The sequence below is a fragment of the Gracilinanus agilis genome, chromosome 1 (genome assembly GCF_016433145.1).
Source record: "Gracilinanus agilis isolate LMUSP501 chromosome 1, AgileGrace, whole genome shotgun sequence".
Taxonomy (NCBI): Eukaryota; Metazoa; Chordata; class Mammalia; order Didelphimorphia; family Didelphidae; genus Gracilinanus; species Gracilinanus agilis.
Genome location: NC_058130.1, coordinates 793,088,797 through 793,116,399, shown reverse-complemented (window position 1 = coordinate 793,116,399; position 27,603 = coordinate 793,088,797). Strand labels below are relative to the sequence as shown.

Here is a 27,603-nt window from a genome sequence, read left to right as displayed (position 1 = left end):
ACGGGGTCATCTGGCTGCCTCTGGACTCAGCTTCTTCCTAGAGCTTTCCCCCCATATCCCTCCTGGTGCTTCCAGTCATTCCTCACTCCTGTTGCCCCGCCCAGCCCTAGGATGGGGTCCTGTTCCCTCTGCAGGCTGAGCCCCCAACTTACCTCTCATGCAGCCAGAAACATATCCCCTGGGCCTATCTCCATGCTGGCCTCCCTTATAAGGAAGAGGCCTTTCTCTGTGCCTTATCAGAGCCTGTCCCAGCCTCCGAGGACTTTGTCTTCCAGAGGTGAGTGAAGGGGCAGGGAGGGACATCGGGGGCACAATTTCCTGGGCTGGGGGAGGGGTTTTCAGGGCATGGATAGTCCCCTACCCCTATCCTCCAGGAACTAGAGTAGAAGTTTATTTTGTTATACCTGGTTAGTTTGGAGTAGCAGTTAAACTGCCAACTGTCAGTTACCCAGCTAACTATATTACTCTTTCATTACCAATTCCACAAATCCCGTGTTTTATTTAGTGTATCCATTGATTCCTTTTCCTTGTGGGATTTGGTTGTGTATCCTACCGTGTTTATTCCCTCTTTGGTTCCAGTCTGCACACCTTGCCTATTTCACTTGGTTGCTCCATTTAGCTTGCTATTCTGTCTTCGCCATTAGGGACCCCTAGTCATGCTCACAGGAAAGTCCTACAAGCAACAAAACCCAAAGTGAGTGAAATATGCTCTTGCCTCAGTTTATCAAATTTTTTTCTCATCCTACTAATCCTCACATATCAGGTCTCAAGAGCTAACTATGGCTTTCTATTTTACCTTGGCCTTCCTGAGAGGCACTCTAGGGTGCAGTGAACGAGACATCTGCCTTGACCACTGTCTCCTAATTTGACTCTATTGCCGCCTTTTTCCTGCTGTCATTCTATCTCATGACCCAATCCACTCCAAGATTTCCTTCACACAATCAGAATCTAACTACTTCATCAACAATAACTTTTAAAAAGGGAAGGTTTTGGTCACATTAGAAAAGAGTGAACTGAAGGTGTATATTGATGTATATATAAAAAGTGGCTGGGGAGGGGGATTTCTCTACTTTCATAAAGAGAAATTAGTATCTCCCTTCTGAAGGGCACCAAACTTTCACTAATTTTCTATAGGAAGTTGCCAATAAAAGATTACTAATACTAATTAACGCATGCTGGAGAATAAAGCATGTTTTTATTCCATACAATAAGGGTTTCTCTCCACCATGGATATTCTGATGCCTACCAACAGATCCCCTCTCTGCAAAGCCTTTCCACATTGTTTATATTCATAAGGTTTCTCTCCAGTGTGGATTCTTTGATGTGCAAAAAGAGAGTCCCTCAGTGTGAAAGCCTTTACACACTGTTTACATTCATAAGGTTTCTCTTATAAGGATGGGATTTGTGCAAGGGGGATGGGACAAAAGGAGCCAAAAGAAGGTAGTTGGTGACAGTTATTGACAGTCTAGACCAGAGAGAATTTGGGGAATTTCTCTAGAGAGGAGGAGAGAGGGGAGGTCTTCAGGCAGAGGACTGGGAGGAGAGAGGAGGAGGACATCCCAGCTCGGATCCAGTCCTGAGGCTTCCTGAGTATCTTTCTTTGGAAATTGGAGCCCTGATTTCCGGATCAAAGCCATTCCATTGCATCTCACCCATCAAGACTTCAATTGTAGAGTCAGCTAAGTTTTTGGACTCCATTTTGGGAGCAATTTCTTAGACTCCACCCATTATGCAACCTTGCTGAGAGACCCTTTCTGGTCTAACTTACAATTATAAAAAAGGATAGAAACAGAGAAACAGAAATAGAAATAAAAGGAGAAGGAGCTGGGGGGGGGGGGGGAGAAGCTTAGAAGTTGGATCCATTGGGTTTCCTACCTAAATGATGGACCCCATAGGAATAGCGAAGAGGGCACCCCCAAATACCTCTGCCCTTTACCCCTTTCCCAAATTGCGAATAATAAAAGCCATTCATCAGTCAGATAGCATTCCAGAGTGCCTGAGAGACAACAAGAGGGAGGAGAACCACAGCTTGGTCTGGCTGCCTCCATCTTGAAGCCAGATCACCCGCTGTGAAATTGATGGGGGGAGGTTTGTGTGAACCCCTTTCTCATTCAGAATTGGATTGGGGCACCACATATCTCGTCTTATAGGGAAGCCTTGCCCCCAACTCCTGTGGGGGGGCACAACCATCCAGATCACCCAGTTTTGGGGTCACACCACCTTAAAGTCTCCCAGTGTATATTCGGTCCCAGGGGAGAGCTGGAAGAGAGATCTACTAGATAGACTTTCTCTATCTCCTCTCTATCAAACACTGGTTACAGGCTCTCTTTATAGTTACACTCTCCAGAGTGGATTGTCTGATGTCTGGCAAGGCTGCTCCTCATTGTGAAAGCCTTTTTATACTGTTTGCATTCATAAGATTTCTCTCCAGTGTGGATACTCTCTGATGCCTAGTAAGAGATTCCCTCTCTGTAAAAGCCTTTCAATAGCGTTTACATTCAAAAGGTTTTCTCCGGTGTGGATTCTCTGATGTGTAGCAAGATTAACCCTCTTTATGAAAGCTTTTCCACAGTATTTACATTCATAAAGTTTCTCTTCACTGTGGATGCTCTGAGGTACAGCAAGTTTGCTCTGCCTTGTGAAAACCTTTCCACACTGTTTACATTTATAAGGTTTCTCTCCAGTGTAGATTCTCTGATGTGCAGAAAGAAAGCCTGTAAGTGTGAAAGCATTTCCACACTATTTACATTCATAAGGTTTCCTTCCAAGGTGATTGCTCTGATGATTAGCAAGCCTTTTTCTTTGTAAAAGCCTTTCCACACTGTTTACATTCATAAGTTTTCTCTCCACTGTGGATGCTCACCATGGATGTTCTGATGTGCAGCAAGATTGCCTCTCGGTGTGAAAGCCTTTCCAGACTGTTTACATTCATAAGGTTTCTCTCTAGTGTGGACTCTCTGATGTCTGGCAAGTTGGCCCCTCTGTATAAAAGCTTTTTGACAGTGTTTACATTCATAAGGTTTCTCTCCCGTGTGAATGCTCTGATGTGCAGCAAGATGGCCCCTCTGTGTGAAAGCCTTTCCACACTGTTCACATTCATAAGGTTTCTCTCCAGTATGGATGCTCTGATGTGCAGCAAGATGGTCTCTCCTTATGAAAGTCTTCCCACAGTGTTTACATTCATAAGGTTTCTCTCCCGTGTGGATTCTCTTATGTGCAGAAAGAGAGGCCCTCAGTGTGAAAGCCTTTCCACACTGTTTACATTCATAAGGTTTCTCTCCAGTGTGGATTCTCTGATGTGCAGCAAAAGAGGCCCTCCATGTGAAAGCCTTTCCACAGTGTTTACATTCATAAGGTTTCTCTCCAGTGTGGACGCTCTGATGTGCAACAAGAGAGGAACTCACTGTGAAAGCCTTTCCACACTGTTTACATTCATAAGGTTTCTCTCCAGTGTGGATTCTCTGATGTGCAGCAAGAGAGGCCTTCTGTGTGAAAGCCTTTCCACACTGTTTACATTCATAAGGTTTCTCTCCAGTGTGGATTCTCTGATGTGCGGCAAGAGAGGTCATCCATGTGAAAGCCTTTCCACACTGTTTACATTTATAAGGTTTCTCTCCAGTATGGATGGTCTGATGTACATCAAGATGGTCCCTCTGTGTGAAAGCCTTTCCATATTGTTTACATTCATAAGATTTCTCTCCAGTGTGGATTCTCTGATGTGCAGCAACCTCAGAGTTCTGACTGAAAGGACCTTTATCTCTTACAGAAACCATCTCAACACATTTTTTGGGGGGATGTCTATGGTCTGAACGGCAGCCAAAGGTCATCCCTCCTACATTACCTTGATACACTGGCATTTCAGGTTTCTCAGGTGAGTGAACAATTCCTACTTCTTCACGAAAGCATTTCCTATATTCGCTATCCTGACAAGAGTCATTTCCTGAGGTCAATTTCATATCCTGAGTTATTTCTGAATTTTGGCTGAATTTCTTTGCAGTTTTATCAAATTCACAGTCACTCTTTGGATTTTTATTCAACTTCATATTAGGGTCACAGATTTCTCTCAAAATGAAGTCATGAGGATTCTCATTCATGCATCCATGGGGGCCAGATGCTTCTGCAAAATGGCTCACCTTTGTAGACAACTCCTTCACTTCAATATTAGTCTCTGCCTCTGAAGAAAACAAATAATGATATAAACACAGAAGGAAAGAGGACACACACAGACAGATCAATATAAGTTTGTTCCTCTGATGGCAGAAAGTAAATTGATTTTTATTCGATTTCCCCAGGCAAAAAGGAGTTTTCAAAATGAAACAAGCAGAACTACTCTTTGGATAGACCAATTGGCCATATCTGCAAGATGGATGATTTTAGAAAGACTTTCACATACAATTACAGTGAAACCTAACAATGGACCTGTGACACAGGCAGGTCAAAGATTCTCTTCATTCTTTGCACCTAATATCACGAGTAAAGAATGACCTGAACAACTTCCTTGCAGCTAGATTACAACTCAAACCCTGTGCATGAACATGCTTTGTCCACAGTATTGCACAATCTTACTTCATTGCCTTTTTCTATCTTTCCTAAAAAATGACTCACCCATTATTCTTATAATTTTGTGAATCTCATGTAACCTTCCAGATATTCTTTTTTCATCATTTTGGACACACTATCACGTGGTCATTCTGGGTAAATTTTGTATGCTAAGCAGAGAAACAACTTTACTTTTTAACTCTCATGCAGTAATTTTCAAAGTGGAAATTAAGTTTTCTTTTCTCTACAGATGCAAAGATTGTATGCCATTAAGGGCAGACATACTAAAGATTCAACTAATTTTATAATCTACCATAAATTATGTCTTATGTTCTATACTGAGTCTATCATTCATTTCTCAGGAAATGAACAGCATGATTCAGCATTGGTCTGCCAGTACCTAAGTCTAGCACTCCCTTAACCACAATAGATGAAAGTCTTTTGGAATAACAGTCCTTATATATCTGATTTCAACTTTCTTACCTAGATGGGGGCTCCTTGGACCTTTCTGCTTTAGCAGCCATGGTGCTTTCCCTTGCTGAAAACAGGATATAAAATTTTCTCTAGGAACTGGAAGCCCTGGCATAAGAAAGAAGGAAGGGATCAGGAGGGAAAAATTAAAAAATATGATCCTTTTCAAGGAACGGGGGCACATAAGTAAGAACTACAGAATGGGTTCTGTTGCATTCGCTGTTGGGACATTTGCTAGAGGGAAGGGATCATTAAAACCATTTGCAATCAGAAAATTCCATCTTTATTTACCTCTTGTAATAGAAGGATGGGCACACTGTACAACCTCCGTCATCTAGGAATTAAAGGCAGCTTGTAGTTAAGGGGTAAGAAATCAGAACTTGGTCAGAAAAGCAAATGTAATACAGCCTCAAAGAGATGATACATGGGGGCCCCTGGGCAAGTTATTTCATCTCAGTTTGTCTCAACTATGAATTGAGGGCAATAAGACTATCAAACTCACAGGGATGTTGTGAAATTAATGATAATTATGAACTCATTTACCCAGCAGAGGACAAAGAGCAGGTATTTTGAAATGCTTATTCCCTTCCTTTCCATTCTTATCATTTGGTCTGGGATTTTAGGGTAAAATGAAGGATGAATGAGGATAAACTTGCTAGACTAAGCGAAATGAGGGGCTTTGAGCTTTAGTCTTATATTTTAAAAAATAGTTTATTCCCATGTTGTTATGGAAATAATTCACTTATCTTACTCTCTATATGTCTATTTGAGTATGTCATATATATTTCTTATAAAAAATATCTCACAGGAGTCATATTTTTAATGCACTCTGCTATCTACTTCCATTTTATGGGTGAGTTCTCATTTACAACTGCAGTTATGATAACCATCTCTGTATTTCTCTTCACCTTGTTTTTCTTTTTTAATTCTACCCTTTCTCCTTTCACTGTCTGTTCACACAATTCCCTTTTAATCACTCGCCCCTTTTCCCATCCCTTATATTATTTCCGTTTCTACTACCTGTGAAGATAGAATTATCTCTTTGTCTATTTTGATGAAATCCAACCTTTAACTCAATCAATCAAGAACTCAAAGCACTCCTACTTAATACTTAACTAAGAGAGTTAAGTCAAAAACTCTCACCTCTAAAGGGGACTGCCTGGCCCTGGTTAGGACTAAGCAAACTGGAAGACTAAAATTGGTTTTTATGAAGAAGGGGGAGAGACAAGAAATGATGTGGAAAAGAAGCATAAGAGAAAAGACTAGCACTGGCCTTGGACAACTCTTTCCCTGCATTTGGAGTGATTGGTTCTGGCTTGATTCCTGCCTTGGCTTTGGAGGAGACTCTTTGCCTGGATCCTGTCTCAGTTTGTTGGGTGAGTGTCTCAGGCTGTAGAGGAGGCTGTGCTGGTGGAATTCTGGCTGAAGACTCCATGGAGAGATGGAGAATCGAGGACACCTCCTGTTGGGGTGCTGATCTGGACTTCACTTCCCCTGAGAAGCTCTTAGGGCTGGTAGGCTTGTTAAGAATCATTTTCTTTATTTCCATTTCCCACTTTCACTCTTTCCACCTCTTTGTAAATAAAAGCTGTGTAATAATAGTATAATTGAGGGGGTTTAGATAACAGGGGGAGTGACAGACTTGACTAGATATGTCTTTCAGGTCTCTTCTCTATATACCACTATTACTTGGACAATGGAGGGGATTAATCAGAGAAGGGAGCCAACACTGATGCTTTGAGGAAAGGCTTCCCCAAATGCTGAGGTTGAGCACATGAAAAAGTGTTCTAAATCTCTTATAATCAGAGACGTGCAAATCAAAACAACTCTGAGATACCACCTCACACCTAGCAGATTAGCTAATATGATAGCAAAGGAAAATAGTACATTTTGGAGGGGATATGGCAAAATTGGGACATTAATGCACTGCTGGTGGAATTGTGAATTGGTTCAACCATTCTGGAAGGCAATTTTTTAATGCCCAAAGGGCGTCAAAAGGCTACCTGCCCTTTGATCCAGCCATATCACTGCTGGGTTTATACCTCAAAGAGATAATAAGGAAAAAGACTTATACAAAAATATTTGTAGTTGCACTTTGTGATGGCAAAAAATTGGAAAATGAGGGCATGCCCTTTAATTGTGGAATGGCTGAACAACTTGTAGTATCTGTGAGTGATGGAATACTAAGTGCTCAAAGGAATAATGAACTGGAGGAATTCCATGTGAACTTGAATGACCTCCAGGAATTGATGCAGAGTGAAAGGAACAGAACTAGGAGAACCTTATACACAGAGAATGATACCCTCTGGTACAATAGAATGTAATAGACTTCTCTATTAGTAGCAATGAAATGATTCAGGTCAGTTCTGAGGGATTTATGAGAAAGAATGCTATTCACATCCGGAGAAAGAACTGTGGGAGCAGACACACAGAAGAAAAACAACTCCTTGACCACGTGGTATGATGGGGGATATAATTGGGGATGTAGACTCTAAATGATAACCTTAGTGTAAATATTAATAATATGGAAATAGGTCTTGATCAATGACATGTAAAATCCAGTGGAATTATTCATTGGCTACGAGAGGAGGATGGGAGGAGGTGAGGAAAAGAACATGATTCATGTAATCATGGACCAAAAAAACCCCTATTGATTAATTAATTAATTAAACTACAAAAAAAAGGAAATCATTGGCTTTTATATGCTCAAATCTAATTTTTAAAGAATCATTTTCTTCCATGACCATTTGATTCTCCTTTTCCATTTGGTACATATTACTTTTCCTGGAACTCTTCACTGGATTTTTCTGCTTCTTTTGCCACTTGACCAATTGTGCTTTTTCATCATCTATTTTCTTTTTGCATTACTTTCATTTCTTTCCCCCATTTTCCTTCCACTTCTCATTTGATTATTGAATTCTTTTTTTTAACTCTTCCAGCACCTAAGAACAATTCCTATTATTATCAAGTTTTGCATGTGGAGGCTTTTGTATCACAATCCCCACCTCAGTCTGAGCCTTGTTCATAGGCTCCATAGACATTTGCCTCCATAGACATTTTCTATGAGTAGATGTTTCTTTTGCTGTTTGCTCATTTTCCCAGAATTTTTCCCCCCACTTTGACTTCTATCTCAGTTCTCAGGGTACAGGGGGCATTCTCTTAAACTTCAGTTTTTCCTTGCTCCTCCCCTCAGCTGTAGTTATGGTTTTCTACACCTTGTATTTCTTCCAAGGTGGGACTATGGCTTGTGGGCTAAGCCCTCTCAACGTTGCTGATTTACTCACTTCTAGAGACTGCTCATGGTTTCTAGGATTGAGAGAACTGGGAGCTACTTTGCCCTGGGGCTACAAGCTTTACTACAGCCTTGAATTGGCCAAGTGACTTTGGAATCTCACTACAGCCTTGTGCCAAGCCTTTGTATTCAAAGGGGTTGGCATAGGAGGAGCTAATAATGTAGGTTTAAGAAGGTTCCTGGAGTCTCAAATTTGGCTTGTGCCCAGGTTCAGAACTTAAAGCAATAGTTCGGGGGGTGGGGGGTGGATTGTCTGCCTTCCTCTGTGTGCAGTTTTAAATCTAGTTCCCTCCTTTGTCCCTCAAAATAGACCCTTTCTGCCTAATTTTCAAGTTGTATTGCTCAGTAGAGCCACCTCACTCTTACTCATTTAGTTCTGTGACTCTAGTCATTGAAAAGTACATTTTAAGGTTGCTTTGACATTCTCAGGGCAGGTCCAGCTTTTGCTTCTGCTATGCTACCTTCTTGGCCTTGCCTTTCTTTCTAAAACCCAGAACCAGCCAAAGGGGAAAGGGGCTACCTTGGCATGTAGAGGGTTCCCTTCAATGCCCATCTTCAAGGAAAAGCTTCCTGGGTAAAAACAGAGGTTTCCCACACAAAATTCAGGTCTAACTAGAGGCTGGACTAGATGACTTCTGAATTTAGCTTCAGGAATATAAATCTGAAACACTAGTTTAAGTTTTATATGTTTGGAATTGGGGAGATGCCATTTAAAAGTATGTTACAAATTTCCTATAGACATGTGGGGACTGTGAGACTACATTTCCTGTGATTTCAATGGGTTTCTGGTTTCCGTTTTTTGGGTGTGGGGACGTCAAATGTCCCCACGCATAGGGCAGTTTAAATTCAGAGGAGGGCCTAGAGAAAGCCTCTTGGGTTTCCTGGTTAGCTGGCTGGCGTATAGAGAAAGAGGATGGGCTCCAGCGGTAAATTTAAAAGATAGTCAAGCGCGGTCATATATATATATATATATAAACCAACAAAGCCATGGCTATTAAAATATTAATTTCTCTTATTTTATCAGTCTTCATCATTTTTAATCATAACAGTTTTCACCTGAAGCTATCTAAAACAGAGGGGACACAATTTGGGGGGCAAGAAAGGAAAGTCCTACCTTCCCATAACATAATTCAAAGCCCCCCCCCGCCTTTTTTTTTAAATGAAAAGCAGGCACTAGGAGAACCTTGGGCAGAGATCAAGACACTATGATAACACAAAAGCTAGATATTGCATTCTAGGCAAAACCCAATAATAATTTTGCCTTGCAGATCTTATGCCCATGCTTATACAATTCCAACAAAAGAACTCTGCTATCTCTAAGGCACACTTTGGCATTTAGGGAATACAAGGAGAATATCATCCACAAAATGCACCAATTTTCTCTCCTTGAATGTTTTAAAGTCTTAAAATCTCTAAAATTTGTGAAAATTGACTCTGGAAGTATGTGAAAACCCTTGAGGCAAACGAGTCCACGTACACACTGTCTGTCTTCTCCCAAGTAAAAGCAAAGATCTTTTGAGAATCCTCATGAATGGGAATAGAGAAGAAAGCTGAGCATAAGTTTACCACAGTGAAATATCTTATCTAGCTTGGAATGGAAGAAATTATAGCTGCTGGACTTGGTACAACAGGATGAATTTTGATAACATAATCATTGACAACCCACAAATTTTGAATAAAACGATACACAGGTCTGCCATTGTCATCCAACTTTGGCTTTTTAATAGGAAGAATAGGAGTATTAAATTCTGAGAAGCAAGGAATTATGATATCTTGTTCGATTATGGATTCCATTATTGGTCTGATTCCCTCAATTGCTTCCTTGGTCAGGGGATATTGAGGCACATAAGGAACTAGTCATCCTTTGGTCCTCATCCTGACTGGAATAGCAGATTTAAAAAACCCCACAACTGTAGAAGATTTTGATTAGAGATCCTTAGGGATACCATCAGGTATTGGATAAACCGAACCTGATTCCCCCTCTGTACTCAATGAATCTAAGAAAAGTATTGGAAAGACTTTCAAAGATTCTTCTGAAAGATGCAATAAGATCTCTCTAGTCGGAGTACAGTAGATCGTTTCCCTCAGTTTACACAAAGTATTTCTTCCTAAGAGATTCATTGGGCAACCTGGCATACAGAGAAATACATGCTCTACAGACAATGGTACCAAAGAAACCATCTTTGGTTGCAATTTGGCTACTCTTTGTGGTCTTTCTATAGATCCGACAACTTCCATTGTACCAATAGCTCTATAATTTTCAGGAGGAATTTGTAACACAGACTTGCTTGCACCCATATTAACTAAAACAGTGATGGCAAAGATATGACACACATGTCTGCACTGACCTGTGCAGCCATTTTTTTTTAAACCCTTACCTTCCGTCTTGGAGTCAATACTGTGTATTGGCTCCAAAGGCAGAAGAGTGGGAAGGGCTAGGCAATGGAGGTTAAGTGACTTGCCCAGGGTCACACAACTGGGAAGTGTCAAAGGCCAGATTTGAACGTAGGACCTCCCATCTCTAGGTCTGGCTCTCAATCCACTGAGCTACCCACGGGTAGCCATTTCTGATGACACGCAGCTGCATACAGAGAAGTATGGGGCTGCATGCTAAGGATGAAACATTTGCTGTAGTGTAATGTAGACACTCTGTGCACTATAGATGACAATTCTACCTATATTAATTTACCTATTTTGGTTCATTAAATACAGTTATATATTATAATTATGCATTTCTGTTATTTAAACTACAAATATCGCGAAATTATGGTTTTTTTTCTCAAAATGACATACCACCCACGTTATGCTTGTTTATTGGCAAATTTTGACACCAAGGTCAAAATGTTGCCCATCACTGAACTAAAAGATCATAAATCTCATCTCCAATAGTCACAGACACATGTAGTTTTGTGCTATTTGGTGGTTGGAATGTTTCCAAAACCGGAGCTAACGCAGTCACATCAGTGCAAAGCTCAGTCAACTCCTGTCCACCCAAACCCACATTTGCATGAACTGAATGACTCTGCCAGGATTTTACATCTATATCACATTCCTCAGATTTAACACTACTCTCACTGGTCCCATCAGCCTCTGAATTAGTTCCATTGTTGACACATGCAATCACATTTTCTGTATCCATTTCACATTCTCCGTTATTATCCATTATTACACAGTCCACAGAATTCTCAGACATTATTACATCAAGATGTTTTTGTTCCCCACATTCACTAACATTAATTACATTTCCTTTTGTTTTAATTGCATTGTTCACTGATTCATTTACAATAGCCCCATCACAGCCCAAATCTATAATCATATAAACTCATTTTGAATTGATTTACCCATCACTGGAGAACTCTGGGTATACCTTAATAATGCACCTCTATTCTGATCCCCCCTCTGGCAACCAGATCCAACTATCTGACTAAACTTAGGTCTGGCTCCTGATTTTTATCCAACCCTGCATAGTTGTCAAGTCTGGAGCCTGCATTCCCTGACAGCAAGAATTATTGCAACCTATCCTTGGTATGAGGAATATCTATTCACATTATTATTTTGCTATCCAAATGAATTTTGTATCCAGTCATTATTAAATTTATTATTCCTATTCAATTGTCTACAGCAGTGATGGGCAAACTTTTTAAAGAGGAGGTCAAAGGAAAGGAAATGCTCATCTGTCAGTCGTTTCTAAGGCAACTCTTTAGAAGTTTCATTGTATTGCATCCTACTCATTGTATTCGTCAGATTGGGAATAATGTTGGGTGGCCAGATAGAACATTTCAGGGGGCCCCATCTGGTCTGTAGTTTGCACATCACTGCTCTAGAGAACTGCCCCCTAAACTGACAATCTCTAACAAAATGTCCCAATTGGTTCCGTAAAATACATTTTGGAGCCTCTGACTTTCACTGTCTAGGCACAAACTGTGTTTTAGGCTACACTGATCTCAAAGCAGCTGCTGCCTTAATTTCTTTAATTTCACTGTCCTTAATTTTCCTATAGACTTCCTGCAAATGCTTTTTTAGATCTTCTATTACCCCATCTTTTTCATTCCAATGTTTATTTTTATCCTCCTGGTAGATATATCAAGCTTTCCTTTTTACATCTTCCAAACCCAAGCTCTCCCAATCAGGACAATTTGTTTTATAGTTTTTTTTTGTTTTTTTTTTTTTACCATACTGCATGAATTCCTAACAAATTGTCTCCTGATATGTGCAATAATTTCCTCAGATACTACATCAAGTCCTATTTGAATTTTGACTGCATCCATTAACCTGCCTAAAAATGTTACAGGTGACTCTCCAGTCTCCTTCCTGTCTTATCTTCTCAAATTTAGACGAGGTATCAGGTCTTTTTTTTTTTTCCCCAAACCCTCAACTTCTGCGTATTGACTTATAGGTGGAAGACTGGTAAGGGTGGGCAATGGGGGTCAAGTGACTTGCCCAGGGTCACACAGCTGGGAAGTGTCCGAGGCCGGATTTGAACCTAGGACCTCCCGTCTCTAGGCCTGGCTCTCAATCCTGAGCTACCCAGCTGCCCCCATCAGGTCTTTTTGAATGGGCTTTTATAGCCTCCAAAATGGATTCCCTAGCTTGGCTCAAAAATCCGTAGTTTTCTACTGAATTCAATTCAAGTTCTTGGAAAGTAACAGGGTTAAAGCAGGATTCTTGTGTGTCACCTCAATGAATTGCTCTCTTTCCCTTCTAGTAGGCAATTCTTCCATTAATAAAGAAAAATCAGTAAAATCAGGATCAAAAATTTTAATAGCAGGCTTAAATTTCTTGATAACTCTGTGGGGTTCATAAAAAAAAACCAAGGTGTTCTCCATTTAATTGAATCTAAAACAGCTGATGAAAACTGCTTGTGTCTTTCTTTATACACGCACAACTCCTATATTCGGTGTTAAATAGGCCAAATTGAGCAAAGGAAACAATGAAGCAGCCTCAGAAGTGTCTCAGAGAAAAAAAACTGCTGCCAAAATTCCACTAGCCACCTAACTTGATAGACAGATCCTCCAGCAGCACAGCCTCAGAACTGCACTGTCAGCCTGCTAAAATACCGAGCTAGTGGCCCCTCCCAACTGGCTTCACCAAACCTACTCCCAACAGGCTTCAAACCTTCCTGAAAGCCCCAATTGAGAACATGGACCCACAGTAAATTTGAATCCAAAACCTTGATTTTAAATGGTTCAACACTCTCTGGCCTTACCAAACTGTATTAGGGGGATTTGGGAGATGGGATTAGATGGAAAATCAATGGATTACTTTGGGCCAGTATCAGGGTTTCACACTGTGGGTTGAAGGGCCAGCAGTAACCTCTGACTAGGTCAGAGCCTGGTCTAGGTCCAGCACACAGACCACTCAGGGTCTGTGTAGATCTAGTCAGTGGATGGTGTAATTTATTATCAAAGAGAGGTTTCGAGGTGGAAGGGAATTTCTGTCACTATTTTACTAGCTAAATATCCCCAAGAACTAAACCTTCACGAGAAGGGTCTTCAGAGATTTGATAGTCTACTCTAATCTCCCTCTCCTCACTTAGCTAAACCCCAGCACCTTATTCTAGTTACCCTATTGTAACTAGAGGTATTGGTCTGTGGTAGATTAGATGGGGACCCAAGGGAAGGTCCCAGATCAAAACTGGACCAGACCTCTGCTTACTGATATAGTGCAGTTAGATGAATGTTGATTCAGACTAGCTTTAGGATCACTGGATATTTCCAGGAAACACAGGTCACAGCAGCAAGGACAGGAACAGAAAATCCACCAGGTACTTGGGAAACCACTCCCCAGGTTCACATGCAGTCAGCAAACCATAGAGAGAGACTAACAGCTCCTGAGTTCCAGTTTAACCCTCCTTCAAACATTCCAGAATCTTTCCTCCTCACATTCTCTGCAAATCTTCATCTCTCTTGCTATAACTCTCTCTTCCTTATAACTTTAATCATTGACAAAGGCTCAAAATTCTGTACATCTGGCTTAGAATAAAGACATTCTCTTAAAGGGAGATTCAGAATTAACACAGGAAATGGTCCTTACCCACAGAGACTAGATTCTGCACATTCTCCAGCAGGACCTCCAGGTACAGTGCTTTCTGAGAAGGGTCCAATAGGCACCATTCTTCCTGGGTGAAGTCCAAGGTCACATCCTTCAATGTTATTGACCCCTAAACCAAAAAAACTCACAAGATTTAGGGCTCAGAATTCATCTAGTTCAACCCTCATCAACTGACTGGAGGAAACTGAAGCACAAAAGGGATTTTCCCAAACTCTGAACCCTGAAGGGTGTCAGAGCCACCAGTGGAAACCAGTCATTCAGAGCCCAATAGAATATCGACAAAGGCACTTTGTGTCTGAAGTGAGAATCATGTTGTGAAGAGTAAAACCTGGAGAGGTATCTTACTCTGAAATGCTTTTCCCTGTGGAATCAGGGAGATGGGAAGTGCTCTCTGAGTGAAGTATGAGATTCTGTGGAGAGACAGAAAATGATCTGAAATTCCTCCTCATCACAAGTATCAGAGTTGATCTGGTAAGAATATTTTTTTGGACAGTTTCTGAGAAGGTAGCAGGTACTGTGTATTCTAAGGGGAAAATATTACCAGTAATCAATGAGGAGAAAACAATGAAAAAAAGAGTTCTCTACTTAATTTCCTAAAACATCTGAAATACTTTTATACAGATGAAAGCATAAAGAGCATTCCATAGACCTTATATGGTATCAGACTCTGATTTTAGCTAAGTGAAGAAGTGTAGTCTCATGTTAAATTGAGACTTTGGGGAACAACTGGGTATGATTGCCATAGCCAAAACATTTTGTCTTTGTTTTATGATAAATGACATTTAATACTGGAATATATTCAGTCATTTTACATTTAGTGACATGGAAAAAAGAGTAATTATGATGAGGAAAAGAAGGGGTGTTCCATCTTTTAAAAATATAATATTTTGGCAATTAAGCTAATTCAAAAGAAAAATATTGACATGTAATGATTGGAATTTTCAAGAGGCACAATTTCTTCATTTAAAATAATTTATCAATTGACCGGTCATTTAATGCGCTCAGCTAACACTTTCCAAAATCTAAAAAAAACAAAAATGGGTAGGACAAGCTAATAAAAATAACAATCCTGCCTAAATTAATTTACTTATTCAGTGCCATATCTATCAAAATACCAAAAAATGTTTTTATACAATTAAAAAAATTACAACAAATTTCATCTGGAAGAACAAAAGATCAATTATATCAAGGGAACTAATAAAAAAAATGTGAATGATGGTGGCCTAGCAGTACTAAATCTTAAACTGTACTATAAAGCAGTAATCATTAAAATATAGTACGAGATAGCAAGGTGGATCAATGGACTAGACTAGGAGTAAATGACCTAAAAGGAAAAGAAAATTGGTAGTTCTCTTCTCTAGCACAGGTTGTTTGTCTTTATCTCTTCACCTAACTTTAAATATTTTACACTTGGTATTGGACACTCTTCTATTTCACCCCTTCCTTACCCATTCCCTAGTGTTCATCCTGGAATGCCCGAGACATCCAACAGAAGAAGTCTGAGGAAAGGCTGAGTATTTCCAAGCATAGGAAGACACAATTCCCCAGATCCTCAATACAATCTAGAAACCTGAAACTCTGCAAGGGTTATTCCAGTGTCCTCTACACCCATCCAGGAGATATTCCACCCCCCTGAAATGGCTTTGTCCATCCTCACAGTGACACTATATGGAATATCCTTCAACTGACAACATCGCATCTTGGGAGGAAAATGTCTGAGCTACAGTTCTTTATGCCAGAACCAGCATTCCCTCTCAGACAACAAAACTTCCACTCCCACAACAGTAGATGAGGCAGGAAGCAACCCCTGGAGCCAGGACTGGGGAAAATTGCTCGTGATATAGCTAAAGGAAATTCAAAGAGTTCAGAGAGGAAGGATGAAGCAGCCACCACCACTAGCAGGGACAGCAAAGGGTCCTCATTCAGTAACATTTAGACCCAGGAGGCAGAAAGAATTCAGGCCCAAAGGAAAGCAAATAAATCTGGACTGAAAGAGAAGAATGCAGCGAGACCTCAGTTCCAAGGAGAGCTGACAGCTTCTTGTTTATAACTTGTCTACTCGGGGTGGTTCCTGAGAGCCCCTACTGCCCTACCTCTGAAGTCTGGAGATCACAGATGTAACACAATGGGGCCAAAGGCCAGGACCTCAGAACCCTGCCTGCCTCTCCACTCCAAGCCGTGCCCTCTATTATCTGGAATGCCACTGCCACCAGAATTAGCTCTCCTCAGTCTAGACTCTTCCCAGACATCTAAACCACCACAGGGATTGACTTTCCACTTGGGCAGCTACCTCAAGGCTGATCACCCTGAGAACTTCCCTCTTACTCTCCTTCGCTCTTTCCTTATTCCCTTCTATACTCTTTAAGAATCCAGTGACACTAGAACTTAGATACAGTAATAATAGGAAAAAGAAATAGCATTAGTAGTGATAGCTCTTATGGGGAAAACTGGTGGGTAACATATATTATCTGGGTTCAGAGAAAGGGTGAGAAGGAAACAGGACAGGGCAATAGACTGGGTCCTAACAAGTTGGAGAGATACAATTCAAGAATGGGTTTGGCATTTGGAGGAAGTGACTCTTTGGATCCCAACTGCCTCACAGATCCACCTAACCAGGGAGTCTATGAAATAAACAAATTAACTGAGTAATACTGAGATAAAAGGATTTATAAACACAGGTTTAATTCAATAAACTAAAGTTTGAAAGAAGGGGAAAAGGGATTTCTATTCTACCAACCTATGGGCAAGCCTCAGGGTCAGTGAATGAACTTACCTACACTAAGTTTTAGACTATAGCAGGGCACAAGGAATATCAGGAATGAAAGTGGGATCCTCACTGGGATCCCCACAGACAGATGATTTCTTCCTTCAGGATACCAGAACACTAGGATACAAACTCCACTTCCCCTGAGGTTTCCCACTGGGCCAGTCACAATCTATTGTGATAGATTAAGTCTACACTGCCCATCTTTAGATTTAATCACCAAAGGTGAGAGCACCTCTAATTCTGGGAGGTCCGTAAACCACATGTGCTAAAGTGGGTGAAGAATCAGAATCAATTGACTGCCCCCTAGGCGGTACTATGAAAAGCATCTATTGTGATTAGACATGCAAATTATGGAGGAGGCACAAGAAGTGATGCAAAAATGACCCCTTTAAAGGGAGAAGGTCTTCTGCTGGAGAGGAGCTTCTGGTGAAGAGGGTGGCTGGTGAAGGTCTTCTAGTTTTCCTGGTTTATGGAGGAGTGCTGGCTGGAATGCTGAGACCTTGGTGAGATTGCTTTAAATATCTTCTTTGAATTCCACTGGTGAGTGTTCTTTTGTGACTGTACATGCAAATTAGGAGGGAGGCACAGGAAGTGACACACAAGTGACCCCTTTAAAAGAGGGAGTGGAGTAAGTGAGAGGTGTTCTGTGGAAGAGAACTCTGGTGACGGACCTTTTCTAGTTCATGGAGGAGTGTTGGAATGTTGAGACCCTGGTGAGACTGGTTTGAATATCTTCTTTGAATTCCACGTGATAAGTTTAAAGACTGACTGAATCTTCCTGAACTTCTCTTTAAGAAATTTCTTTTAGTAGACTCTGTGAATGAAGTTTGTTCCAATCACCTCTGGGCCTCTGGCCCTCTAACTCTCGGCTGAGGGTTAAGAACTACCTGGATTAATTAGAGGATCATAATAAATTACCTACTGGGTTAGATTCTTATTTCCTTATTTTCCTCTCTTCTTAATTGTAAATAAACTTCCATAAAAGTCAATTTTGACTTGAGATTATTCTTAATTGAGGATTGATAATACTTCAATCCTCTGGTGACCATTTTTTAATACATTGAACCCCAAAACCCCCTCTTTCTCCCTTGCACTATCCCCAGCCAACAAGGAGGCCATCCCAGAGAGAGCAACACTTCCTGCTTCCCCTTCCACTTAGAATTCTCCTTAGCCTCCTAAATATCTAATCTTAAACATTTTATTAATTTATCTTACAACATAGCTTAAAAAATAAAGAGAAAATGAAGAGAATACTCTCGTTTACTTTATTTGTTTTTAAACCCTTAACTTCTGTGTATTGGCTCATAGATAGAAGGGTGGTAAGGGTGGGCAATGGGGGTCAAGTGACTTGCCCAGGGTCACACAGCTGGGAAGTGTCTGAGGCTGGATTTGAACCTAGGACCTCCTGTCTCTAGGCCTGACTCTCAATCCACTGAGCTACCCAGCTGCCCCTCTCATTTACTTTGTGTTTGGTAACAACATGGTTTAGTATATCTGTCTTATTCATTAGTCTTAGTATCTTTTTAGTCTGATTAGCCAAAACATAAGAAATAACAACAACAGTAATCTGCTGGTCACTAGAAACAAGGAAAATGTATAAAATTAAATTGAAACTAATCAGATGGCTAGGACAGAAATGTATAATTTCTCAATTTCTAAATGGTTTTTGTTTCAAAATTAGAATGTGTATTTGTTCTTCTGAAGTAATATCTTAAATCTTAATTGTGCTAAAATTAATAAATTTCCAAGTTTTATAAGAATACAGATGCTGTGTGCATTACTGTTATTATAAAAGTTTCAATAATGTCTTGTTAAGTCATGATCATAGATTTGTAAATACTAAGTATAAAATTATACTTATCAAATGACTTTTTGTAAGGGTTCAGCTTCTGAATTTTTTGGTACAAATATTTTAACTCAGGGATTAGTTGGATATAATTTGGTCTACCTAATTTGATACTGACTTCAAAGATAAAATACCGATGTTCTTCATTGCTTCAAAACAAAAGAATTGTTTGATTTTATTAGCAGTAAAACATTCACCTTTTACATTCAACTACTCTGTTTACTCAATTAATAGAAACAGGCTATATAACTTTTAAAAAACCTCCTTTACTCAACTCTGATATCTACTTGCTTAAAATGATTCTCTAGACTTTTTATTCTCTCCTCTCCAAAGTTCTTGGAACTTTGATTAAGATCCCTTATTATATTGCACTTGCCTTATTTCTTTCCTAGTTAGATCCAACATTCCTTGTACCTTCCCCTCCATGATTCCAAATAGTCTGTTAGCCACCCAAAGTATCATTTGAATTCCTAATCAATAACCCAAAAGATTACACACTTTAAAAAACCCTGTACCATTTAAACATCATGTCTTAGTATGTGGCTTTATCCAATGGATGTCAGACGTTACCTGATACCATTGTACATATTGGCAAATTGTGATAAGTTCTTATGGTTAAATAAAATCCCTAATTTTTTCATTCAACCAATGAAATCACATTGTAATTGTAAAAGCATTCCAAACTAATTGATAGATGTTACATCTTAAATTTACAGATTTAAACTTTCTCCTTTTTAATGTCAGTATTCTAAATAAGGAAATGAACTTGTAAACACGTTTCCTTAACTATGAAAAATCTTAAGTGCTTAACTTCCTCTTCCTTCTAAAAAGATGGTAATAAATTTCTAATATTACAGACTGTTGAATTAAGGAACTTAATTCAGCACTTAGTAATTCAAGATTGTCTCTCATCTGGTTTACTAGCTAAAGTTAATTTCCTGTTGATCTCAAAACAATTTGTCCCTCCCTGTGCTGATAACAGGGCTTGGTCACTCAACCTGGGGGTGTGGGGAATGGGGTAAAAAAATCACTGAGCCAAAAAGAATTGTTGCTTTTGTTTTTATCTATAAGGTTAGAACCCCAATTGCACCTCATCCTACTAAAGGAAGTGAAATGAAAAATATTGAGAAAGCAACAGGTTAATAATCCTGTTAAATTCAATGGAAATGATTCTAATGGGAACATGGAAAGATCTAAAGTTTCTGCACTTTAAGTGCACTCTCAAGTTCCTAAAAGTTTAATAACATTTGAAAAGCTGTACTAATCTGTTCTGAGATCTACTTTGTAAAAGATTTTAGTAAAAGACCTAAAGAATCTCTACAAGCAACAGGGAACCAAAGAAGGAAATCTATTAAATAGGACACCTACCTCTGTCAGAGAAAAGATGGTTTTGGAACCTCAAAGAACTACCTGGGACATCTGAGATATGAGATGGAGTTTCTTGACATTAAGGACAAATGAGGACATTGCAAAGAAGCCTGATGTTAGTTAATGTTGTCAATTGCTAATGTATGACCTTTGCTTTCTAGATTACTCTCTCGGTACACTAATTTCTTCTGTTTACAAGCTGAGAGGAGAAACAGAATATGTAAGAATATCATAATAAGACTGTAGGCTGTAATGCAGGTTTTAGCATTGCCTGTTTGGTTAGGCAATCCTGTCAGTTTTTCTGAATGGAATGAACACCATGTGCCAGGTGCCAACTGGCAGTTGAACTGAGAGTATAAAAGCCCCTGGAAACCCAAGCCTGGGTTCTGTTTTTTCCCCCTGACTTCATCCTGATCACTCTCTTACCCCTGACCTCTCCTTGGGACCCTGGGTTGGGGGAGAGAACATGGGTAGGAAATTAGGATAGCTTAGTAAAATCTATACCATAGCAAAACCTCAGTCAAAAGATCAGATTATAGCTTTCCAAGTTTACGTATGAGCCCCGATCAGTACAAGAGTCAAGAAGCAGCCAAATATTACATCACCATAAAAATAATTATCTCACATCCCATTACAATCACCCAGAAGAAACATTCATGGACTATTGTAGTAGAGAAGAATCAGTTACAGAATAAGAAACAATGTCTGAACTTCAATCAATTCAAGATCTAGATAGTGACATCGATGAATAATTGATAAAGTCTTAAATAACATCATGATGGACTTTGATTAACTTTGTTTAACCACATGAAGAAAGAAGAAAGATTCATCAAAGTTTTATGGACACACAGTTTTATCGTGACACAAGTCAACACAACTGCACAATGGTTCCAGGTCAAGTTGACAAGCACGTGTGGTAACATCATACATCACATCGGAGGCGTTGCTGACTTCATGGATTGTCACAAGGACATCAACGCTGTGAGGAGGAGATTATCTAATCAGTGTTGGAACCATAGGTTTGAAGAGCACATTTTACATTCCCACAGAATTCTCACGGCAACCAAACACCTTAGAATTCCATTCATACAGCACATGCTGTTAGAAGATTTCTTAAGGAGTAAGCATGGGACACTTCATCACACAGTTAGGTCATAATTGACAACACATAAAACATTTCTATCCTTCACAGGTACATATGTAAATAGTAGTTCACATATAAGAGAGAAGGTTTTGTCTGCCTTAACTTAAAGAGTTTTCTCTTACTTTGGTTCAGACACCTTCTACTCAAAACCATCTGACATTCCATTTTAAAAAATGTACATATGTAAATGTTTGCTAATCCTTAGTGATAGTCTGTACTAACACACAGGGAGAGAATAGTTAGCTTTTGATCAATCTCTCCTAAACTGCCCTGCTATTTCATCTTTATTTCTTTAAGACAAAAGAATGTAGATGGTGAAATGTTCTGGTTTTATTTTTTTGATGATCTTCATAAAAACCCCTTTCTGTTCTTTTGTTTGATACTTTTAGAATTTTCTCCTCCTTTTCTCTTGCTGACAAGTCTCCCTTGAATGATCTGTACAATCTGAACCTTCTGAAATTTCCTCATTTTAAATTGAGATTTTTTTCCAACTCCGAAAAGAGATATTCTTCTTTGTACTTTGTTGCCTTAAAGACAGAGATAAAGAAACCTCAGGGGACAGCTAGGTGGCAGAGTAGATGGAGAGCCCAGCCTAGAGAGGGGAGTTCCTCAGTTCAAGTCTGGCCTCAGACATTTCCTAGCTATGTGACCCTGGGCAAGTCACTTCACCTCCACTGCCCAACCTCTACAGTTCTTCTACCTTGGAACGAATACACAGTATTGATTCTAAGACAGAAGGTAAGGTTTAAATTTAAAAAAAGAAAAGAAAAAAAGAAACCCCAAACTGTGCATGCCAAGAGAGTAATTTCTTCACTAGAAAGAGGATTTAACCCGTGTTGTCTCTTTTACTGTCCTGCCCATGGTAAAAGGTGCTGCTCTAAAAACTTTAGACATTTCCAAAAGACATCTTTGCTCTCCACAGCTGACCTCCCAGATGCATACACGTCACTCCACCTGAGGTCATAAGCAGGTGGGTGCTGAGCCCTGAACCTCTGCAGCCCACTCCAGGCCACCAACAGCACCAGCATCGCTGCTAAACTGAGCCTAAGTGGCTGCTGGTGTCTCCCAGCAGCTGCTGCCCTTTCCAGGGAGCCCAACATCCTCCACACTGTCTGTGCCTGGCAGAAAGTTGGCTGGGGTTCAATTCATTCACATAAAGCTGATTATCGGGTGTGTTTATCTGACTTTTGTGATCCTACACTGTAAAGTGATGCCTCCAACCTGGGAGCCACAGCAGGTTCCTCCTTCTCTGGGAACCTCGTGTTGTGAATGTTGTCACTGTCCTGGCAGGTTTCTGTCCACCCTCACCAGCTCCTGTCAGGGCTGCCTGAAGTCAGTGAAAGCACCGAAAAGCTCCTGTTATATGGATTCCTGTCACTAGAGATGATGCTGAGGAAGTTGTCTGGCACGAATAGGAACGTCTGGCTGTGACACTGGATTTGAATCCACGTAAGGATCTCGGTCCAGAGCGCTGTTTCCAACAGGCGACTCTTGGTGCTCTCCAGGCTGTGTGTTCTCTGAGACGGTGTCACACTCAGACCTCGGCCTGGAAGGCATTTTCTGATTGGCGAGAGGAATCCTCTAACCTGAGTCCGGGCAGTTCAAGCTGCTGGATGAGACTAAATGTGGTGCCCAAACACAGGCACGAACCACATCTGATAGCGACGCCGCCTGCTCCCAGGCAATGATGAGGGACTCGCTGGCATGAGGAGATCCAGGAAACAAGCTCGGCCCGTCCAGGTGCTCTCTGAGCCTGTGAACATTTAGGCCAACTCTGGGCTCCCAAGGACTGTGGCCAAGAGAGGCTCCTGTGACCTCAGCAGTCTGAGAGCTCTGCAGGATTCGGTCCATTTTGTTCTCTTGATCTTGTGCTGAACTCAGGACTCGGGATGGAAGGTTCCAACCCTCGTGACCAAACCCCACAGCCCGATTCCTGCCATCCTCTGCGCCTTCCAGCCTGTTAATGACTTTGCTAAGGACCCATCAGACACCCAGGAAACACCTGCCCCACGTCTCTGGGGATCTCTGCTCCAGGCTGGCTGGGTGCCACCTCCAGCTTCCAGTGACCACAATTAAAGTTTGGATCTTCAGCTCAGAACCTTGGCCCAGAGACGTCTCTGATCCTCACAATATTGTCCATGGAGGGAACAAATATGGATGAACTGCAGGCACCACCCAGGCAGGGCAGAGCCAGGGGTCCCCCAGGTCAGATGGCCGCTCTGTCCCTGACTGGCTTTCCAAGAACAAGAAGGGCTCTTGGATGCCACCTTCCTGCCAGGCCCTGCCTCACTCGCCCCCCAGCTCCCACCCAGGCCTGCTCTCCTCCCTGGGGCAGCTCTCCTCAGCCAGCCCAGCCCCCTCCCTGCCGCCCCTCTCTGCCCACCCTGATGCCAGCCCCTCCCAGGCTCTTTCCTCCTTGGGCTGGGAAACGCCAATCCTGTCTGTCACACCCCCATTTCCCATCATCTACCACTGAGGCCCGCCTGTAGCCAGTGGGGAATGGCTGTCAGCAGGGAATGTGGGGGAGAACCTCAGTGACTGCCCTGGAGGCTGCCTTTGCTGTGAGGACAGAACAAGGTGCTGGATGTCCAAAGCAGCCCCTGCCCTGCCCCCGGCCCTCACCTGCTTCTTTTTACTCTGTCTAATGAGGCACAAAGGCCTGGCCAAGGCTGACCCCCTGCCTGAGCCAGGAAGCAGCCCCGAGTCCTCTGGCCTGGAGGAGGGAGCCTGGCTGGAGCCCTTCTCAGCAGCCCTTCCAGCCCTGCCCGCCATAACCAGCCCTTTCCTTCTGCTAAAAACGCTCCTTTTCCTGTCTGGGCCTCCCCTGAGCTCCCCCCAAACGCCTCCTGAAGCCTCCCTGGCAGGCCTGACTGACCTGTCCAAAGCCAGAGGCCTGGAGCTCAGCAGCAGAGCCTGTCCCTGGGCCCTCCCTGGAGCTGGGGGACCCCCGGCCATCCCCACTGAGGGGGGAGGAAGGAATGGCAGCACCTGGGCCTGTCTGGCTGCAACCTGGGCCGCCCCTTCAGGCAGGGCTACTGAGGCAGGAAACCCCAGAACAGGGAGGATGGGGGGCTGCCAGGGAGGACCCTGGAGCTCCCCCTGAGGACAAGCAGGGATGGCGCCCCCTGGAGGCCTGGCAGAGACACAGCGCTGAGCTCTGCTGGATTCCAGCTTGGAGGGGCTGCACTCACCTGGGAGGGGGGCCTCAGGGTCCCGGGGGCCATTCCAGCTGGCTGTGTGCTCTCTGCTGGGGCCACACTGCGGTCTTTCAGGGGGTGGAGCTCCGAGGGGGGGAGACTTTGTGCGCCTGTGGGGAAGGGAGAGAAGGGGAGGGCTCAGAGGAGCTCCTGGGCCCTTCCCTGGCCTCAGGGGGGACTCTTTCCCCAACAGGGGGGAGTCTCAGGCTTGGAAAGGGCCTTGGACTGGCCAGGCAGAAGCCTCCCCTCCCCCTCTGCAGCCATCTTTGGCTTCATTCCATCCAGAAACTGCCCTGGGAGGATTTGGGGAGGCTGCTGGGGGAGGGGGTGACTGGGGGATGGAGAATGGGAGGGTGGAGTTGATGGAGGAGGAGAGGGACCTCAAGTGGGGGTTGGGGGTTCCAGAGACTATGCAGGCATTTCTTCAGTGCCAGAGGTCTGGGCTCCTCCCATGGCATGTGGGCACAGCGAAGCCCCCTCCCCCTTGGCTGCTTCTCACCTGGATGTCCCCCTGGGAGAAGGGCCTAGACCAGCCCTTCCCCCAGCTACCTCCTGGCTCCCCAGCTGGACTCCTCCTCTCTCCTCTGGGGGAGGGCAAAGCCCAGCCATGCCTTCATAACCCAGAAAGAGCTGCCCAGCCCGGAGCCAGGCAACTCCCAGTTAGTCTTTTCTGTGGTCTTTTAAAGTGAGGAAAAGGGGACAGTTGGGTGGCTCTGTGGATTGAGAGCCAGACCAGAGATGGGCGGTCCTGGGTTCCAATATGACCTCAGACACTTCACCCCCATGGCCTAGCCCTTCCCACTCTTCTGCCTTGGAGCCAATACAAGATACTGACTCTGAGAGGGAAGGTAAGAGTTAACAAAAATAAAATAAAGTGAGGGAGAGACCCCGAGACAGCCCCGCCCCCAACAAACACATACAAGGGCTCAGGCCGGGCCTCTCTTTTGCACATGCGCACGCGCACACACACACACAAGGTGAGGATTCTGGAAGAGGTCTGAGAAGATCTCTTCACCCCCAGGAGTTCCAGAGCAGAAAGTCTTAGCTGACAGGGTGGGGAGTTAGGGCTGCGCCTGCGCACTAACTCCTCTCTCTTCTCCCCCTCCCCCCACTTACCCAGAAACGGTAGAAGCATAACTGGGATCCTACAGGGTGCTGAGACTGCCCACAAGGGATTCCCAGAATGCCTTGGGGTGCCAGAAGAGGCGGGGCCAAGATTTGTGCGAGGTCCCGCCCTACCCATTCTCGAAAAGGAAGTCCTGCAGCCTGGTAGAAGGCAGGCGCCTAATAAGTGTCTACTGATTCAGGGACTGATAGATCAATGGATCGAAGGTCTACACGGCCTGGGGAGGTGGTGATAGGATCCCCGCCTTTGGATACACACTCTGAGAGGCGCACACGCACGCACACGCACACACACACACACACACTCTTACAGTCTCTCCCCTCCCCCCAGCACACACTGCAGGTCGGCTCTTCCTTGCACATGCGCACATGCTTTCGCCCAACCTCCAAGGCTCACTAAGAGGAACGGCTCCACCCGGGCCTTCCACTTCCCCAGAAGTTTGGGAGGAGAAAGTCTCAACTGTCACAGCAGGGAGCCCAGGGGCCCCCTCACCCCGTCCATTTGCTTCCGCCCCTCCCTCTCTCACCCAGCAAGGGTCCCAGGAACACTACTGCACGCTTACCGGTAGCAGAGACAGCCAAGCCCCTTATATAACTTCAGAACCTAGGCATTCTGGGAAATAGTCTTCCATGGGGGGGGGTCCATGGCTTACAGGAAGTCAGGACGCAGGCATTCTGGGAAATGGAGTCTTTTGCCTTGGCTCCTTGACTTAGGGCTGTTGTGGGGAGGGGCTATAGAGGATTTGGGGAAGGAGGTGCAGCCTTCTCCTTCCCACCCCCATTTCCTCTCCAGCCCTGCCGTCACTCCTCCATAGCCTGGAAAGTGCCTGCAGGGAGCGCCTGGCACACAGCAGGTGCCTAATAAAACACTGATTGACTGACTGAAGGATCAGTGGATCTCCGCTCCCCGAGGATCAGGAGGTGGCGTTACGATCCCTCAAGACCCCACACTCAGCGGTCTCCCTTCCCCCCACCACACACTTTTTCAGCCCAGCCAACCACGAGCCAGACCCCTCCTGCTGCACATGCGCACAGGCTTTCCTCCACACTCCCAGGGTCTTCCCAGCCCCAGCAGTTCAGGAGCAGAAAGTCTCAGCTGTGAGAATGTGGAGCCCCGGCCTGCCCCCGGCCATTGACTCCCTCCCCTCCCCCTCTCATCCAGCAAAGGTCCCAGAACCACAGCAGAGACCCTTCCAGGAGCTGAGACCACCCACATGAGGCTCCCAGCATGCACTGAGGCTGCCACAGTGGGGAGGAGCCAAGACTAGGGAGAAATCAGGGCACCAGCATTCTGGGAAATGGAGTCCTCCTGCCTGGGCTCCGGGTTTTAGAGGCTTGGTGGGGGAAGGGTTATAAAGGAATTGTTCCCCAACCACGGGGGCTGCAGCTTTCTCCCCCCACCCAGCCCCCATTTCCCCTTCCTGCCCTGCCAGCTGCTTATTCCTTACACCAGAAGCTGCCTCAGGATTCAGCCTGGCACACAGCAGGTGCCTAATAAGTATCTATTGTTTGACTGACTGATCAGCCCATGGATCTCTGCTCTGGATGGCCTGGGAGGAGGTGCTCGGATCTCCTCCTCTGATTAGGAAGGAACCCGAGGCTCAGGGCAACAGCTGATTTCAGCGTTCCAGCCAGCACTCCTCCACAAACCTGGAAAACTAGAAGACTCAGAAGAGCTCCTTCACCAGCAGCCCTCTTCACCAGAAGACCTTCTCCAGCAGAACTTCTCCTTTTAAAGGGGTCATTTATGCATCACTTCCTGTGCCTTCCCCCTAGTTTGTGTGTCTAATCACAATAGATGTT

At 43.3% G+C, this 27,603-nt stretch overlaps 1 protein-coding gene across 1 annotated transcript; it reads right to left on the bottom strand.

Moving 5' to 3' along the window:
- Positions 1-562: 562 nt before the first annotated feature.
- On the bottom strand, positions 563-25,918 carry LOC123230510 (zinc finger protein 527-like). Its single transcript, XM_044656648.1, has 6 exons — positions 25,792-25,918; positions 24,670-24,785; positions 14,336-14,462; positions 5,023-5,118; positions 4,134-4,174; positions 563-673 (listed from the first exon to the last, which is right to left on the bottom strand). The coding sequence occupies exons 1-6, from the start codon at positions 25,916-25,918 to the stop codon at positions 641-643; spliced, it is 540 nt and encodes a 179-aa protein (XP_044512583.1). The 3' UTR covers positions 563-640.
- Between the last annotated feature and the right edge of the window lie 1,685 nt (positions 25,919-27,603).

Excerpts from the sequence above, each read along its gene's own strand:
- LOC123230510 (XM_044656648.1), bottom strand. The coding sequence starts at position 25,918 with ATGGGTAGGGCGGGACCTCGCACAAATCTTGGCCCCGCCTCTTCTGGC. Across the intron at positions 4,175-5,022 it reads TCCAAGGAGCCCCCATCTAG|AGGCAGAGACTAATATTGAA; the intron begins GTAAGAAAGTTG and ends TGTTTTCTTCAG. Across the intron at positions 674-4,133 it reads TGAAGGAGTTGTCTACAAAG|GACTTTCCTGTGAGCATGAC; the intron begins GTGAGCCATTTT and ends TGTTGCTTGTAG.